The sequence below is a fragment of the Paramisgurnus dabryanus genome, chromosome 13 (genome assembly GCF_030506205.2).
Source record: "Paramisgurnus dabryanus chromosome 13, PD_genome_1.1, whole genome shotgun sequence".
NCBI lineage: Eukaryota > Metazoa > Chordata > Actinopteri > Cypriniformes > Cobitidae > Paramisgurnus > Paramisgurnus dabryanus.
In genome coordinates this window covers 4658232-4676912 of record NC_133349.1, presented here as the reverse complement: position 1 = coordinate 4676912, position 18681 = coordinate 4658232, and the positions used below count along the sequence as shown (strand labels likewise).

Sequence of the window (18681 nt, the reverse complement as noted above, 5' to 3'; positions counted from 1 at the left end):
TGATGTCATACAAATGCATGCTTTTTGGCAAACATTTTGTTGGCGAAGTTTTCTTTTGCCAGTTACATAAACAGTCACATATTCTTCATAAAAATCCGACTCTAACGCGCATCATTTGTCTTATTTTTTCCGTGTACTTACAGTAGAAGAGACGTGATGTATGATAATCGAGTCTTATAACAAAATAATTCGCGAAGACCTTTGAAGAGACCGAGCGCATTTACGCAATATCATTAACTAGTTTATCTAATTTTACATTTAGTTCATTTTTGCATCTGAACGTTTTAATAGCTTTAACATGGTTGTGTTGCACTTTTCTGCATTACTGAACAGTAGGCTACTTTTTATATTATCATGTTTCCCTTTACATGGTATGAAACACGATAAAAAGTATGCAATGGTGTTTAATACATTTCACTGAGAATTTGTATAATATGTTATACTTTTGTACTAAGGAAATAAAATCATATTGTGAGTGTAAATATTCATAAATTGGAGGAGTTTCTGAGGTGTTTGTCATCGGCAAAATGTGCAGTTTCTTTGTTGCTGATTAAAAACCGTTGGCTATGTGATTGTTTAAAATTGACATTTTTTCTACTTTTTATTAATTTATTTTTTGCCTACATTTACTCAAATAATATCAATGTGAAAATATAAATAATTCATACTTCAAGTTAGGCGTAAAACTTACACATTTTTGATGTCAAATAGAAATAATAATAATTTGAAATATGCAATTATTACAGTTTAAAAAACTTAAATATATTACTCTGACCTTTTTAAATATATTGACTAAAATAATCTGTAAATGTAATACTTATATTATTAAGGCGTATACATCAAATAATATATGTACATTTTACACAAAATATCTGTTCTATTTTAAGTAATTTATTTTCCAACTAAAAAAATCGCATAACTGCATTAAGAGATTTTATTAAGTTACTTTAATCATTTATTTTAGAGATATTTACAAAGCCACTGAATCATTTTTAACAGTGTGTACATTATGACCTTACGGTAGACTATTATTAAATGCATATAAATAAAAATATGTAAAACTAAATAAAAAATATATCATACACGGACTGTATGTAAGCATACGTTTTCTTGTTCGGTGCACGTGGGTTTAAATGCCGTTTTTCTAAAGAAGAATTTTAAAACTTTATTGGTGGTAGTTGAGAAGAATTCCTTTTTCCATTTCTAAATCATTTTGAGCGCAATATAAATATATCATATTGTTATTCTTATTATATAAGAATACGCAATTTTTACAACATTTTTAACATATGGAAAATATACGTTAAGCATGTTGTGTGAATTTTTCTAATTACAAGCTTTTGATGAAATTGCACCAAAACTAAACGTGCATAAAAACATAAAAAAGTAATTTAAATAAGCGAAAAATCTTTTTTATGAGCTCAAAATGTTGAATATAATGTGCTATTGCTGAAAATTGCCCATCTCTAAAGGAGAATATTCATCTTTAAAGTTGAAGAAACAAAAAAGTACTGATAAGCATTCTCAAATATATTCTGCAAGCACTCAGTTGAGAAGAATTCCTTTTTCCATTTCTAAATCATTTTGAGCGCAATATAAATGTATCATATTGTTATTCTTATTATATAAGAATACGCAATTTTTACAACATTTTTAACATATAGAAAATATACGTTAAGCGTGTTGTGTGTATTTCCTAATTATAAGCTTTTGATGAAATTGCACCAAAACTAAACGTGCATAAAAACATAAAAAAAATCATTTAAATAAGCGAAAAATCTTTTTTATGAGCTCAAAATGTTGAATATAATGTGCTATTGCTGAAAATTGCCCATCTCTAAAGAAGAATATTCATCTTTAAAGTTAAAGAAACAAAAAAGTACTGATAAGCATTCTCAAATATGTATATTCTGCAAGCACTCATTTATCCATAATGATGTAATTTATTTTTTAATAACATATTGTCGCTGTCGGGCAAAGATACTCTCTGGACACCAAGACCATGTCTATGGGTTCAAGAATAACAAAATATTGGCCATTTGAAACTCGAAAGTCATCACTTTATTTTGTCCCATTGTTTTCCATTTTGCGGGTGATAAAACTCCTGTGCACGTCGTTCAAATTCATTGAAATTTTGTTCACTTGTAGTTTAGCAAGTATGTATAATACGCAAGTATGTGTATTTTTACACTGCACATCGTCTGAGGAAATCCGAAGTTGCGTCGAGGGGAACCAAGCTGACAGCCGCGACAGCAGAGATTGTCACGTAGTACCTACAAAAGGGTACCTGCAGCGATATCATTCTGGCTTGGTGGGATGTCAGCCAGCGAGAGTCCTCTGATTCTGGCCTTGTTCTTTTACTCCTCAGAGTCTAAAACCAGGAGGGCATATTAAGTATTCATTGTATTTTCATTTTAACAGAGCAGCAATGGTTGCGCGTTTCACACACCTCTCCAAACCACGTTGTTAACACTATGCTTGTTCGACTTCATGCGGCGCCACAAGAACCGACAGCCGGATGACGTCAGAGTACCGCGAGAATGATTCAAGAAATCATATTTCGCCTCGCTCTCGCGATACTGTGACGTCTTCCGGCTGTCGATTCTCGGGGCGCCGCATGAAGTCGAACAAGCCTATTGACAGCAGCAAAAGCTACGCATGCGCTTTTAACTTGTAAAACTCAAAGGTGTATGGGTAATGTAGTCTCTGCTCTCGGTGGGACGAATTAGGTAGCTTGCATTGTGAAGGGCGCTTTGAAAAGCGGCAGCGCAGCCAAAGGATTAAATTAAGCCTCTGATTTAAACAGATGTGCAAATGAGCGTTCTGGTACGCTAGAAGTACGTTCTGGGCGCAGGGAGAGGTGGTGGTACGCTCGCTATATTTGGAAGTGGCGGTACTGAGTACTGGCGCCTACCGGCCCACATTAAAGCACTGGCGGTAGCAAAGGTAGACGGCCCTTTGAAAAGCAAAAGAAAGCTGATAAAAATTAGAAACCCACACTGAAATAAATTGGAGTAGCATTTAGGCTACTTAACAAAATCTAAACATTTTTCACTCAGAAAAGGCTAGTAAATATAAACAAAATTATCAGCAGCTTTAACTTTATTACTTTTTTAATTTTAATTCACTCTTTGTTTCAGCGATGTTTATAAATATACTATAGGCTATTTTTGCATTTTGATTACAAACTGTTCTACACTGAAAAGAAACTAATGTAATCTTCATGATTTAATCACGTAAAACACAAGTCTAAACACAAGCACCACTTTTCTGAATGATGATAATCACAAACATCCCAGAGTTTGTAAACCAATTGTTTGTAAACATATTTAATGCTAACTACTTAAAAATTCAGAAAATATTTTTTACAGTGTATAAATAAAAAGACATGAAGGAAGTTAATTCCAAAATGTAATTAATTGTACATGGTTTAGCTGCTTGTTTTAGCAGCTACCAGTGACACAGAGTCAAGAAATTAAAAACCACCCACCCCTAGGTCTGCCAATTCTTTGCCAACCCCCAATGCTAATCGATCACCTCATCATCAGGGAATCAAAAGAAAACCGGTTTATCCAGTTTTCACCATCGCGTTGGGTTTTAATTTCAACCCTTGCAGTTTCTTTGTTAAAATGCAATTTAAGCAAATAGGCCTAATACATACGCTGTATGTTATTTTAAATGAATGTTTATAACTTATAAAATTAAGTGGATATCAGGTAACTTAATTTGACATATGTTGATATAACCTAGGCTCTTTTTGTTATGAAACATGTTCAATGGTTACAGTGCCTCATGGTGGGGTTGAACCCCTGGTTCAGTTTACCCCATCTGGTTCACTTTGCCCCACAGCCACCGTTTTGGAAAACTGCCTAGCTTAGTAATTCAGGCTAATCTTTAGCTAAATCATTCACATGGTTTTATACATTAGCCTATCACCAATATGTATGGTATAAATATTTAGACCTGGATAAATCTACTTTGACATAACAGCCATTATACCTGGTATGTATACATTTTACTTTGATAGGATAAAAACTGTATTTTTTTTTTTTTTAAATCATACTTTAATCATAACTCTTTAATTTGTCCTTCTACACTGTAAAAAATACTTTGCTGCCTTAAAATTTTTTGTTAAATCAACTCAGATTTACAAGTCATGTCAACAGAGATGAGTTGTCACAACTTATAAAATATAGTTGTGAAAAGTCAACTTAATTTTATAAGTTATAACAACTCACCTGTAGTTATAATAACTCATCTCTAGTCAAGATAAATAATAGTTAGTTGAGATGACTTGTAAATCTGAGTTAATTCAACAAAAATTTTTAAGGCAGCAAAGTATTTTTTACAGTGTATTTAACATAGCCAAATATAAATTATGGTTGCTACCTGTATTTGTGGTCACACGGCTACAAATCTGTATGGTTGCCTAGATAAAGGGGGTGGGTCAACTTACCCACTGGCTCACTTTGCCCCACTCTCCCCTACTTGGTATTGAGAAACGGGCATTGTTTATCGAAGCCGGAGCGCGAGCTACAAACTACAGAGCGAGTGCGCGGGTGCACAATGGTGAAAGAGCAACACACGATGTAAATAACTAAACCAGTGCTCGCAGTACAGACACTTTATATTTTAGCGTACTGCGTACCTTCACTTTCTTTTGCGTGCCACCACTTCTCATGTTGCTGGTACTTTGCCTTAAAGAGTCAAAGGGCGTTTCTATGTGGCGCTGCGCAGACAGTTCGGCAACTAAGACATCAAAGTACCGCGAGAGCAAGTCGAAATGTTACAAATGGTCCGACTTTACCTTTGCTCTCGCGGTACTCTGATGTCATACGCCGACCAGTCAGCGCCGCACCATTTAAAGTCGAACACACAAAGCGTCAAGGCAGGGCCGCTGGAAGTCATTTTGAACAGGGGGTGCTGTGAATTTTTTTAACCAAAAAACCTATGAGCCTATAGGCCTATTTAAAATACATTTTAAAAATAAATACATTGAGATTTACTACTTTATTGTCATATACACTTCAGGGCACACAGCCAGGGTCTGAAACACACAGACATCATCAGTTCTCAGATGAATATGCGCTATTAATCAGAAGCAAAAATACTTATCCCAGGGGGAATTACTTTCGTTACAATTTACATACAACATATAATATTATAACAACATATAATATTAATTAAACTTCACAGTTTTCAATGTCCATGCGGACGAACATATTTTACTTTCGTTTTTAAGTTAAGATCACACGTCGATTAACAGATGTAAAATATTCTCACATTAACATACCTAGTATATTTTTATATAGATCTTTTTTTACTAAATAGTACTATTACTGTCTTTTTTAAACATATAAATAATTCATAATTTGAACAAAAATAATAATGGGTTTAGTTCTGATATTGTATACTTTTATAAAGAAAAACATGGTGTATAATTACATTTTTAGAATAGGCTTTATATAAGGTTTGTACTGTAAAAATACTTTATTTGTTACAAACAAAAGATAAAGAATTTACAAACGTGTGGAGAGCCATTTCAGCACTTGGACAGCGAAATGTTTTTTTTAAAAGCATTACTTAAAATGTTTTCTCATCTCACCATATCTACAGGTGCAGAGTCATTATATACAATAAATCCGTTGGGTAGCATTTTAAAAAAAAAACATTTAAAAGTAGATGCATTTGTTTAAAGCAAAGCATTTATTTACTTAGCTATATGAAGCAGCTCTTTGCGCCTTCTAACGTCTCATAATTGGTCATCATTTATGTCCAAGAGACTCAATAATAATCTGTTACATTTTAATCCTTTAATTTTTCATATTAAAAAGCGTTTTTGTGCTGCTGCGCATCCATGTAATAAACAAACCCGCGTTGTCATTCCGTTAATACGCATATTATCAACGCGCTCTTTACTCGAACAGAAAAAACTCGCCTCGCGAATTGCGCCGGTTGTATAATAGAGATTCCAAAGTCTCTCATGAGCTAGGGGACGAATGTCCAGGGAGTTCAGTATTTCTGTGTGGGCATGCATCAGGGAAAGGTGTGTGAGTCTTTTCTGGGTCATGGTGCTGCATACCAATGTCTTCAAAAGATGCAAGGCGGAGAAAGTGCGCTCGGATGAGGCCACGGATAGGCACAGTAATGAAATTAAAATCCAAAATACACGTAATAACCTACGTGTGTCAAAAATAATTTCCTTAAATATTCATAAGTAATATATCAATTGTGCAAAATATTTTAACCTAAAAAAATATATATTTCTCGCCTTCCCGCGACCATGCGTCAAGGTCTGGAGGAAAATGATACCTGCCCGGATCCCACGCACGCATCTGCAGTTATATACATTTTACAAAACCAGTATTCATTAGATTTTAAGAACTTTTTTACCACTTTTAAAACTAAATAAAAAAGATATCATATGCCGAATAAGCATGTAAGCATTTGTTTTCTTGTTCGCTCCACGCAACACGGGTTTAAACGCCGTTTTTTTTCTAAAGAATAATGTTTACACTTTATTGGTGGTGGTTGAGAATAATTTATATTGCTTGCAGAATAATGTATATTGCATTTTAGCGCAATATAAATGTATCATATTGTTATTCTTAAATTAAAGAATACTAATATATTTTTTACATATATAACATTTTTAACTTTAAAACATACATATAAAGATGCTTTGTACAATAGCTTTGCTTCTGACAACAATTTTCTGTAATAAATCAGTAAATGAATCACAAGATGTGTTGAAAGTGGCGAATAAAATGCTTGTCAATTCAAACAAAGGTGTATAAAACCGCTTTAATTAACAATAACTAAACTGTGCTCTTTTGCATACCTCTACTTTTCTCATGTCTTTCTTTATACCACCTTTATCTTTTTAAAATCTTGCCACTTTTAGAAATAATTTGTTTGCATTTTTTGTATACTGCACATTTTATTTGCATCAACTATACCCATAATAACATTTTCTACGTTTTTCTTTCAATAAGGAAATCTGTTTATTGTTATGAATAACGGCTGAAAGGATTAAAAAAAATCATAACACTGACTGCCTATATGCGCAAGAAAGGTATTATTAAAGTTTTAAATATGTAAAACTAAATAAAGATATCATATGCCCACTGTACAGTATGTAAGCATAGGCCCATGTTTTCTTGTTCGCTCTGCGTGGGTTTAAACGCTATTTTTCTAAAGAATATTTTTTTAACTTTATTGGTGGTGGTTGAGAAGAATTCCTCTGTCCATATGTATATCATTTTAGCGCAATATACATGTGTCATATTATTGTTCTTAATATATTAAGAACAATAATACTAATATATTTTTACAACATTTTTAACTTTAAAACATGTATTTTTATACCACATGAATCTCTTTAAAATATTAATACTTTTAGAAAAACGGACATAATTATTAATATTATAAACAAACAATGAAACGGTGTCAAAATTCGACAACACAAATAATTAAGATATTCATTGTAAATAGAGTTCAGGGTATTAGGCTCACACTAAATTCTTTGTTGCACTTAGTATAAATGCCCATTGCACGTACAGTCATCTTAATATATGTATGCGCTGTTATGCTGGCAAGAAGGGGTTGACGTCACTTTGCTGTTTTAATAGAAATATTAAATATTCAGCAATGCCCTTATTAACTTCTGGAAACAACCGCAATGACAACGCATATAAAAATGTAGTTTTTTATGCGCCACCTGGTGGATTTTCTGTGAAGCGAAACACATTAAGGGAAAAGGGAAAGTAGCCCCCCCGAAAACACTTGCAGAATTCTGCGTGACTCCGCGAGACGATTTGGCGAATGCCGCGGGAGAAAACGCGCGTTTTTAAAGGCCACATCTGTAGGGGTATTGCGGAAAGACTGAAAAACTCGTCATTGGCGGGGAAGCATTTTCTCTTGATTGACGAGATATCTCGTCAATGGCGGGGAAAGAGTTAAAAAGAAAAATGCAAAGCCTTGACTATTCAACTTTAACCAAACTACAATTAGCTTCATTTTCTTGTTAACTGTTTGTAAAACCCTTTTCATTAAAAGTCGACACAAATAAAACTCACCAAACCATCTTGGATAGTCGATGTTCAAATAATCCTATGGTTTGGTTGAAATAAATTCTTTAATAAGTGTTGTTTCTCAAATTTAGAAGTAGCCTACGGCTATCGTTACCAAAATTAAATAAATACTGTTTTGGCTATTCAAATCCAATCCTCACTGTTAAATGCCACGTTTAAATCCCTAGCAAGATAAGCTTCTATCAGTTGATATCAAGCATTCTTGGCAATATGAATAAGATGAATATGAATAACCGTTTCATTGGTAGATGCAAGACCCGATGAATTTGATGAAGAAATCTTGACGATGTGCAGCACGTCACCTAAATTGTACGTCCTATCTCCTATCCAAATAATGGTTCGCAAAATTCCATCAAGGAGTTAATGGCAAATTATTTCTGTATTTTTTTAAAGAAAATTGACCAAAAGCAATAGGCTAGCCTCAATTTATAAGACTAACATTGCTTAGCTTCTGACCGTGCTCCAAATTCCCCAGTCAACACGCATTTTCGAAAAAATACTGTTTTGTCCTGTAATTTAAAACATCAACTTACTGTTGAGAGCCTCTGTCTTGTTGCTCCAATTTAAGCAGCCCACAATGCATTGCTAATAACAGTACTAAACTGTTTAACATGAAAACAGTATTTTAGTGTTGAAAATTGGCTGTAAATTTACAGCAATATTAATCTTTACTCTTATGGTCTCATTGCACTGTTCTCATGGATTTTTGCAGGTGTATGTTAAATACAGCGGACGGTCCCACTGATGCAGTCGAGGACTATCTGTGTGATCCAGAGGAGATGCCGCTGGGAACGAGGGAAAGCCGTCTGCCCTGCCCGGAGGACTGCGTGCTATCTGACTGGAGCTCGTGGACCCCATGTGACCTGGTTAGGATACCTCTAATCCATTTAGGCTAAATTTACACCTGGGATGAATCATTATTTGCAATTTATCATCTGTCTTGAGAGATTAAATGTAATTGGATCGCATTTTGGAGAGAGTCTGTAGTATATTACTAATACAGTGTTTCATTGTATCATGTGAATGAAGCATAAAGACAGGACAGGAATTTTAATTATGACATAATATTTTCATGGGTTCATGTTACCTCACTGAGACAAACAGACATGAAGCCTCAATAGTGTCAGAAAACCATCAGACTTGTTCAAAGTGCATCATACAACGCTTTTAGCTGTCAGTTTTGACAACTACTACTTAATGCATTTTGAGTTATGCACAACAAAACCCTCTTCTGTTTTTTTTTTGTTTTGTTTTTTGAAGCCGTGTACTGGAAGAGGAGATCGTGAGAGGACTGCATTCGCCATTCGTCTGCCTAAAGAGGGAGAGGACTGTCCAGTAAGCATGCAGACCGAACCCTGCCTACTGAACCGAAATTGCTTTCACTTCAGTTACAACATCACAGGTGAGTGTTTCTACAGTCCTGGAAAACTTGAACGACTTGCCAACAGTTGTGTCTGCACATTAAACTGTAATTTAAGTATTACTTTATACATGCATAGTGCCTTTAGATCATACTCATACGCTCTTAAAAATAAAGGTATTTTTATATTTTGGCCCTGTACACTCTTCAAACTTTCAAGAGTGACAATCGCATTTAAATGCGGGAGTGGATCCCCTAAATGTTCATACGTATAAAGACTCCCTCCTGAAAATGTGATAATTGACACCGAGGTAAAAATAGCAACGTTCTGCCATCTAGAGTGGTTACCATTCACTGCTTTGACCTAAATAATATTATAGCATTATGTTTTGCAATAAACCTCTGTCTGAAAACGAGGTGTGTTCAGGCGCATTGTTGGCGCGTTGCTATTTTGAGGCAACTAAAATAGACTACGTCATTGACCAACACAAACCTGGTCTAAAGTCTTAAGTCAATGGTTCAATGTGTTTTATGTTATTTAAAGAGCGCATTAGTAAAATGCGCCTATACACGGGAGGACAACGCGGGTTTGCTTATCACAAGGTACATAATGCGCAGCAGCACAAAAATGCTTTTAAATATGAAAGATTAAAGGATTGAATGTAAAAGATTATTATTGAGTCTCTTGGACATAAATGAGGATTAATTATGAGACGTTAGAAGGCGCAAAGAGCTGCTTCACCTGCAGCCTGGTAAGTAAATAAATGCTTTGCTTTAAACAAATGCATCTGTTTTTAAATGTTTTTTTTTAATGCTACCTCACGGATTTATTGTATATGATGACTCTGTACCTATGGATATGGTGGGATGAGAAACATTTTTAAGTAATGCTTAAAAAAACTCTTTGCTAAAAAAAACGCTGTCCAAAGTGCTGAAACATGAGGAGAGCCGTTTGTAAATTCTTTATCTCCTGTTTGTTACAAATAAAGTATTTTTAGAGTACAAACCTTATCTTACATACTTGTAAATTATTTTTTGATGATATTGGATAGCCATACATTTAAAGCAATTACAAGCTTGCTTTTTACTTCCATGACTAAAAGAAAATGGGTTTTAAAGGTTTTAATAAAAAAATAACAATTTCAATACAAGTGAAAAACAACACAATTATTTAACATTAATCTTAAACTGGGGATCTTCTTCCTCCGCTTAGTTTTTCAGTTTACAAAGTCCGTCATCTAAATAGGGATTAAACATAGCACCAGTGCAACTGGCTTTTAAAGGGGATGAGAGCTGTGACTCTCATTGGTTTACTGCACGTTACGCCCAAAATACTCCCATTACAAAAGGACCTACCCTTTTCGACCATGCGCTCGGCGCAAAAAACATTTTTCCCGTCGTTAAAAGTGGATTCGGACACGCCCATTTAGACGTTGCGCTGTGCGCTTTAGACAATGCGCTTAGATCGTTAAAATAGGGCCCCATATGTTTATCTAGATACACCACTAGAGGGGGCGCGGAATCACTATGTGCTTTTACTTTGAGATCAAATATGTTGCAAAAATGCATTCCTATAATAATTTTATATAAATATGTTGGTAACACTTTACAATAAGTTTGTATTCGTTAACAATTACTTTTTGTGCAAGATCTGGCAACACACGCAAGTAAACGCTCGTATCTCTGTGAATTTTTGCACCGCGCATACAGAAGATTTTTGCCCCTTCTTCTAGGCATTTCTTTTTTCAGAATGAAGACCTGTCATGTCACTGTAAAAATGCTGAGTACTTTTCCGTCCATTGTTGGGTCAAATATGAACATTTTTTGGTTAATTTATAACTCAGCGGTTGGGTTCAGAGGCATCATTAAAACAGATTTTTGAGGCAAGTGGATTTTGCATACAACCTCAAATTATTTAAGCATCTTTTCATCTGTTACATAAGCTAAAATAAACTAACAATGATAAATACTTTAACAGCATTTATTAATCTTAGGTCATGTTAATTTCAGCCATTTACTAATACATAAAAACAAGCGTTGTATATACGTAACTGTTAACATTAAGACCCGAGCTTTGGTTCGGCTTGCATTTTAGATTTCTTTCAGCTATTTGGGGTTAGGAAGAACCAATAAATATAATAACCAAATCTCTCTTTTTTTTTAACATGAAGCAGTGTAATTCTCCACGTTTGTGTACAAGAGGTTCCAGTTACACAGAATTAAGTATTGTGGTGCACACAACAAAAAATGTGATGTCCACATATGTGGACACACCAGGTCTCAGGACGTTAATTAATGCGCCAACATGAAGATGAATAACTGTATTGACATTAAAAATAATTAATACATGTTTGGACAACTGTTGGTCACTGTTTGTTCATGTTAGTTAATGCATTTACCAATGTTTACTAATACAACCTTATTGTAAAGTGTTACCAAAATGTTTATAGATTAGCTTTTAAAAATGATGTGCTTTCAATGTACCAAAATAAAGAATAAAACAAAACAAAATTTTGATTACAGCATTACATTTATATCTGCTTACATTCCATGACATTTTTATTTTTATTTACTGTTTTTGCAATATTGATCATTACAGTCAATCACAGACATGACTGTTGAGTGAGTTTTTTCATTAATGTGTAAAATGACAATAAAAACATTCAAAAACATTTTTTCGTTTTGTCAGTGTAGTCTATAATAATAAGGCATATTAAAAGTTTTGCTGCTTAATTGACATGAATAATTATGATAACAGAATGAAAGGGTGCTCTGCACACTGTGCTCCCTTAAAAAATTGGTGCATGACATCCCTGGTTGGGTTCGTCCCTTTTTGACCCAACCATGGGTTGAAAATAACCCAGCATTTTTAGAGTATTTTGCACATTTCCTTGCGGTTTTGATGGTTTTTCAAACATTGTTTTATTTCAAGTCAACAAAAATTCTCAATTGCCCCATAAAATATACATTTTGGTCTTTAGTGCATATTATTCCAAAAACAATTCAAACTAAAATATCTCTTCCCACCCAGAAATATGTTTTATTATCTTGTGTTGTGAATGTTGTTTCATGCTCACTTCTTTGGAGTCTTGTCAGAGATCAAGTGCTTTTTCCTCTCTGATTTGCCATTCAAGCGTTTTACTCTGTTCATGCATAATTCAGGAGTTGGAAACGTTAGTAGTAATACTTTCTGCCCAGACATTCACCATACCCCCAAAGAGCATCAGAGGATAATGCTTTAGTGAAGTTGTTGAAACTGTGTCTTCAAATCATCCTCTCTGGAAGATGAAGATATAAATAGACCCTGACTTACACATGTAGGTTAATGAAAGTCCCTGGATAATATCTGTGTATGTGTGTGTGTTAGACTGGAGCACATGCCAATTAAGTGCCAACGCTGTGTGTGGAGTCGGTCTGAAGACGAGGATGCTGGACTGCGTTAGAAGTGACGGCAAATCCGTCGACCTCAAGTTTTGTGAAGAGGTTTGAGTTTTCTGTTTTATTTAATGCTTTAAAAATGCACTCTCCTCTAAAACTTAACTTAAGCCCGGGATACACTGCAGATTTTTGCCATCCTATAAGATCATTTATCACATATACCCATAAGCGACATGGATTGTGTAAACTTGGGCACATCAAGCAAACTGTGTGTTGTCTGACACTGGCAGAAAACTATTGTAAGCTATCTTTGGTCGCAGCCTTCTTTGAACCTCTCTCACTATAGGAACACAGATTAAGATCACAGAAATCATGACTATTTTTTCACAATGATTATCTTTTGTCTGGGAAAGCCAAAAATCGTGCAGTGTATCCCGGGCTTTAGATTGGAAAGGTAATGTTTAGAAATTTGTTTAATTGCATGCTACTCATTATATTCCCTGTGTTATTTCACTTTATTTATTATGACTCAACTTGTATACTTCAATGTTCTGATTTCTTTGTATGAACTCAATATTTGGCTTGATGGCTACATCTGGTGGAAATTTTGTGTCAATAGCCCACTTAAAGGGATAGTTCGGCCAAAAATGATTTACTCACCCCCAAGCTGTTCGAGTTGCATATGTCCATCGTTTTTCAGACAAACACATTTTCGGATATTTTAGAAAATATTTTAGATCTTTCAGTTGATTAAATGAAATGTTACAGGGTCCACCCATAGTCCACGACATTCAAGTCCAAAAAAAAGTGCGCCCATCCTTCACAAATTAAATCCAAACGGCTCCAGGTTGATAAACAAAGGTCTTCTGAGGGTAATCCGCACAGTGTTGTTGTAGAAATATCCATATTTAAAACTTTATTAACGGAAATAAATACCTTCCGGTAGCGCCACCATCTTAATCACGTACGCATTCAGGAGAGAGTATTAGCGCAGTGTACGCACTTTTCTTAGTGACGTATTACAAATTCGGAGGGCGGGGGCACAGAGCAGCAGCAGAGTAACCTCCGTAGGGTGCGTAAGCTCTCATCCTGAATGCGGACGTGACTAAGATGGCGGCGCTACCGGAAGTTATTTATTTACGTTAATAAAGTTTTAAATATGGATATTTCTACAACAACACCGCGCGGATTACCCTCAGAAAACCTTTGTTTATCATCCTGGAGCCGTTTGGATTTAATTTGTGAAGGATGGACGCACTTTTTTTGGACTTGAAGGTCGTGGACCCCGTAACATTACATTTAATCAACTGAAAGATATAAAACATTTTATAAAATATCCGAAAATGTGTTTGTCTGAAAAACGATGGACATATGCAACTCGGACAGCTTGGGGGTGAGTAAATCATGGGTTTAATATCATTTTTGGCCGAACTATCCCTTTAAGCCCTTTTCACACAGACATTCCGAAAAATACACGCATCCTAAATAAATGCATCCTGGATTTTTCCGGGATCGTTCGATTTTTGTTCATTCACACTGCCAATGATTTGCCGGCATCTGCAGCGACTGAAGTTTGCATATTATTTATTATTTCTCTCTCCATTTTGTTTATGATAGACTATAAAGGAGCACGTGACGGTCCCTGATCTCTGCTTTAATACACTTTTCAGACATTTCTCATTGTGATTGTTAATATGCATTTAAAACCCCCGTTTTGAGGAGCTGAACGATTTATCTTGTTGGGCATTTTTGTTTATTATAAGCTCAAATGAGCGCGTGACGAAATATTCTTCGCTGCTGAATGATCTCAGTTTTAACGCAGTAAGTGACGAGCTAACTTACCTGATATCTGCGTCAGACATTTCTCGTAGTGAATGTTGTATTGCATGTAAATCCCTCATTTTAAGGAGTTGAACGAACTCCATGTTGCAATGACACGGGCGTCCTCACTACGGCACATGCGTCATTGTTTATGCGTCTCATTTATCATTTCCTGATAACTGCTTCAATCTAGTTTGCGACATTTCTCATCATGAATATTGATATGCATGTAAATCTCTCGTTTTAAAGAGCTGAACCATAACTTTTGTTGTGATGACGCGCCCATTATGGCATTGTTTTGGCTTTCTTGTTCACACAGAGGGTTTTCCGTGTATCTTACTAGGTCCTCTTTCCGGTACATGTTTGCGTTCACACAGAAGCTTGTCTGGCAATTTTCTGGGTATTTTCTGGGACCAAAGGTCTGTGTGAATGGGGTTTTTGAAATCCCCTTACTGATAAAAATGCTGATGTGTCAAATACTTATTTCCCCCGCTGTATAACATGTTATAAGGAGGACATGAAATTATTTTGTGCCAATTAAGTTGTAGTCTAAATTGGCCTGAGATCAGTTAAAATCAAACCGCTCTGGTCACTTTAATTGGACCCTGCGGGCAAACAATCATCTGCACATCATATTAACCCACTTTGCATCTGACAGATCAAATATACAACCAATTTGTAGACTTGCTGAAACTTGTGCTTCTGAGATGTTTTCACTTTTTTGAGTTCAGAATAGCTTGCAAAATTGTCTGCTTGTGGATGATTCATGTTCAGATTAAATCAGGGATGAAATTGTATTTTGTCTTGTATTCTCTTACAGTTGGGTTTGGAGAAGAAGTGGCAGATGAATGCTTCATGTACGGTGGAGTGTCCTATCAACTGCAAGCTCTCCGAATGGTCGGCATGGTCAGACTGTTCCCAGACCTGTGGTCTCGATGGTAATGAAAGTATATGATTCCTCAGAGTTCTGTTCAGAGTGTTTGTATTATAATCAAACATATGGAGTAGGCAAGGGGTCGTCCCTGCTTGAAAGATTGTTCTCGATGCTTCTGGATATACAGAGATGGCAGAGAAGAAGAGAGTCAGAGCTCTGAAACGCTGAGATCTGTAATGCTGAACTTTGAGACAGTTCTGCCTGATGATTACAGATAAAATCAGCATTAGATTGAAAGGCACAGTCTGTCTGCTGAGAGAGAGAGAGAGAGAAACAGAGAGAAAGGGTGATGTATTGTGTGCACTTTTAGGGGATGAGTTAGCAGGGCACAGCCATGCCATCAGACAGAGACTGCATAATGAGACACTGTGTGCCAAGGTGTGTGTGCAAAAATGTGTGTATGTGTATGCAGAGGTGTGTGAATGAAAAGATGCGTGTCTGTGTGTGCAAAAGTGTGTGTCTGTATGTGCAGAAGTGTGTATGTGTGTGAATGAAAAGTTGTGTGTCTGTGTGAGCAGAAATGTGTGTGCAAAGGTGTGAGGATGTTTGTGCAATGATGTGTTTCTCTCTTTGTGTGTTTGTGTGTCTGTGTGTTAAAAGTGCGCTAATGCGTGTGTGTGCGCGCATGTGTGTGTGCAGTAGGGTGGTTCTTATAATGGGTCTTTTTTTATGTTTAACTCTCACCCCCTAAATGTGTTAGGATATCAATAAAAACACACTGTGCAAAATTTTGAATTGTTCCTACAATATTTAGAGGTTGCTCAAAGCACAACACACATAAAACTTGGTTCTTGGAGGGCAACTTTGTTTCAGTTATTTCAGTCTCTTCTGATCCGAGTAACCATATAGCGGACTTGCTTTGTGGTGCTTCCGCCATTGTCGCCAGTGTATATTGTCCGTTGTGCTTCATTCACATTGAAGCTTTCATGCTTTGAAAGACATCACAACTAAAACAGGAGTTTTAATTGCATGGAGCATGGTCAAATAAGTCCATTGCTGCCATAAGTATATATTATTAAACAATTATACATGCTAGCACAAAGTTTCACATAATACACAAATGTGTTTAACTTCAAAGGTCTTGAGCAACCTCTAAATATTAATATTGAAAAAAAATGTTGGCCTATTTATTTTTTTATTGAAACATATTGGTGGGGTGAGAACATGAACTTTTAAAAGTTGAAAAATAAGGACCACCCTAGTGTGCAGAGATCTCTGTGTGTGTGTTAAGTTGTGTGTGTGTGTGTGTGTGTGTGTGTGTGTGTGTGTGTGTGTGTGTGTGTGTGTGTGTGTGTGTGTGTGTGTGTGTGTGTGTGTGTGTGTGTGTGTATATGGATGCAAGCGTGTGTTTCTCCATTTGTGTGCGTGTGTCTGTGTGTGTGCTGTGCAGAGTTGTGTGTGTGTGTGTGTGCAGAGGTGTGTGCGTGTGAATGAAAAGATGTGTGTCTGTGTGTATATGTGTGTGCAGAGGTGTGCGGGTGTGTGTGCAAAGATGTGTGTCTCTCCATCTCTGTTTGTGTGTGTGTGTTTGTGTGTGTCTTTGCTTGCAGAGATATGTGTGTTTCTCTGTGTGTGCAGAGATGTGTGTATGTGCTTTCAGAGGTGTGTGTGTTTGTGCGTGCATGCGTGTGTGTGTGTGTGTGTGTGTGTGTGTGCGTGCATGTGTGTGTGCGTGCATGTGCGTGTGCGTGTGCGTGCATGTGTGTTTGCGCGTGTGCATTGGCATAGTATTAAATATACAGTTTGTACAGTATAAAAACCATTATGCATATATAAGTGTGAATGTAACAGACCCTTTCAAAAAAAAACTGTCTGGATCATGTTAGAAATTATATTTTACTTGAAGAAAGTTTTTGAGCATTGTCATTCTTAATTCTGTAATACTGAAATAACAGAAATAAAGTAATATATTTTATTTGTAAAGTATGCTGGTCATAGCATGAGTATCTCTGAACAGAAAGTTATTTATAATACAATATGTTCTGTCTTCTGTGAAATTCAATACTGTCTTCTACCACAATAGTGTTTGTTTGTTTGTTTGTTTGTTATACTGCTGGTAATGCTACTATAATAGTGAACAATTTTACATTGAATAATGCTTCTAAAATTTCTAGCTAACTTGCTAGGGAAACTTATAGAAATGAATGCATATTACTGTATATCATAAGAAGTCGATCTCTATAAAGTTACGTTTAAAGATCTTTATCCAGTAGTCATAAACACCTGGAGAAATCATGGACATTTTTTGGTCAAAAGGAGCGGGTACCCTGATTGTTGTTATTATAAATATTATCAATGTTATTTTAGTGCTGACTCTGAAATCAGGTTCTTTCTACTGCTGATGTTTTCTCTGTATTGTGTACAATGTGCGTGAATTTTTTAGGGAAGATGTGGCGCAGACGGTCGGTGCTCCAGGCGTCTCAGGGAGATGGCAGGCCGTGTCCGTCACAGATGAAGCAGTGGAGGCCGTGTCCCGTTCAGCCCTGCTACAGATGGCAGTACAGCCAGTGGTCAGAGTGTCGTGTTGAGGTCTCTCTCTTACTTCCTAATACAGCACGACGCAAGCAACATATTTTTTCACATTTCCATGCAAATTATATCCAAGGGTGATATAAATATTGTGCAATGTTGTTATGCATTCTTGCATTTTTAATAAATGAACTCGCAAGACGAATATGTAGATCTGTGTATGATGGTCCCACATGTGCCCAAAGCATCACTTCAGACCTTAATCTAATTACAAGCCATGTTTAATTTCATATGAATGCAAATGAGGCTGTGATGCATATGTTGTAGATGTATAGTTCATCCAGTTAGTTACTTACCCAGTTACTTCTGAGTTTCACAAACCTATAGTTGTATTGTCGATAATGACTCACATTCTTCCGGTTTCGATCATACGTCTATAAATTAAATATTCTGCCACTCGCTCGCTCCTTCTGATCTATTTTCTGCTGAGCTACAAGGTGGCTCATAAAACTCAAGCATTTTCATGTTTATAAAATCCCACTGTACAATCCAGCTAAATACCTCGCCCAGGTGTACACAACCTGCACCGGAGCCTGCGTACCTTGCTTCTCTAATATCTTGTTTTC

The 18681-nt window shown here is 35.9% G+C and overlaps 1 protein-coding gene across 1 annotated transcript in view; it reads left to right on the top strand.

Moving 5' to 3' along the window:
- Positions 1–18681, top strand: part of thsd7ab (thrombospondin, type I, domain containing 7Ab) — a 153186-nt gene that overhangs the window by 121391 nt on the left and 13114 nt on the right. Inside the window, exons 18-22 of the mRNA XM_065298878.2 lie at positions 8806–8959; positions 9354–9495; positions 12821–12936; positions 15473–15590; positions 17970–18115. Coding sequence (XP_065154950.1) covers positions 8806–8959; positions 9354–9495; positions 12821–12936; positions 15473–15590; positions 17970–18115 — 676 coding nt within the window. The remainder of the gene's footprint in view (positions 1–8805; positions 8960–9353; positions 9496–12820; positions 12937–15472; positions 15591–17969; positions 18116–18681) is intronic.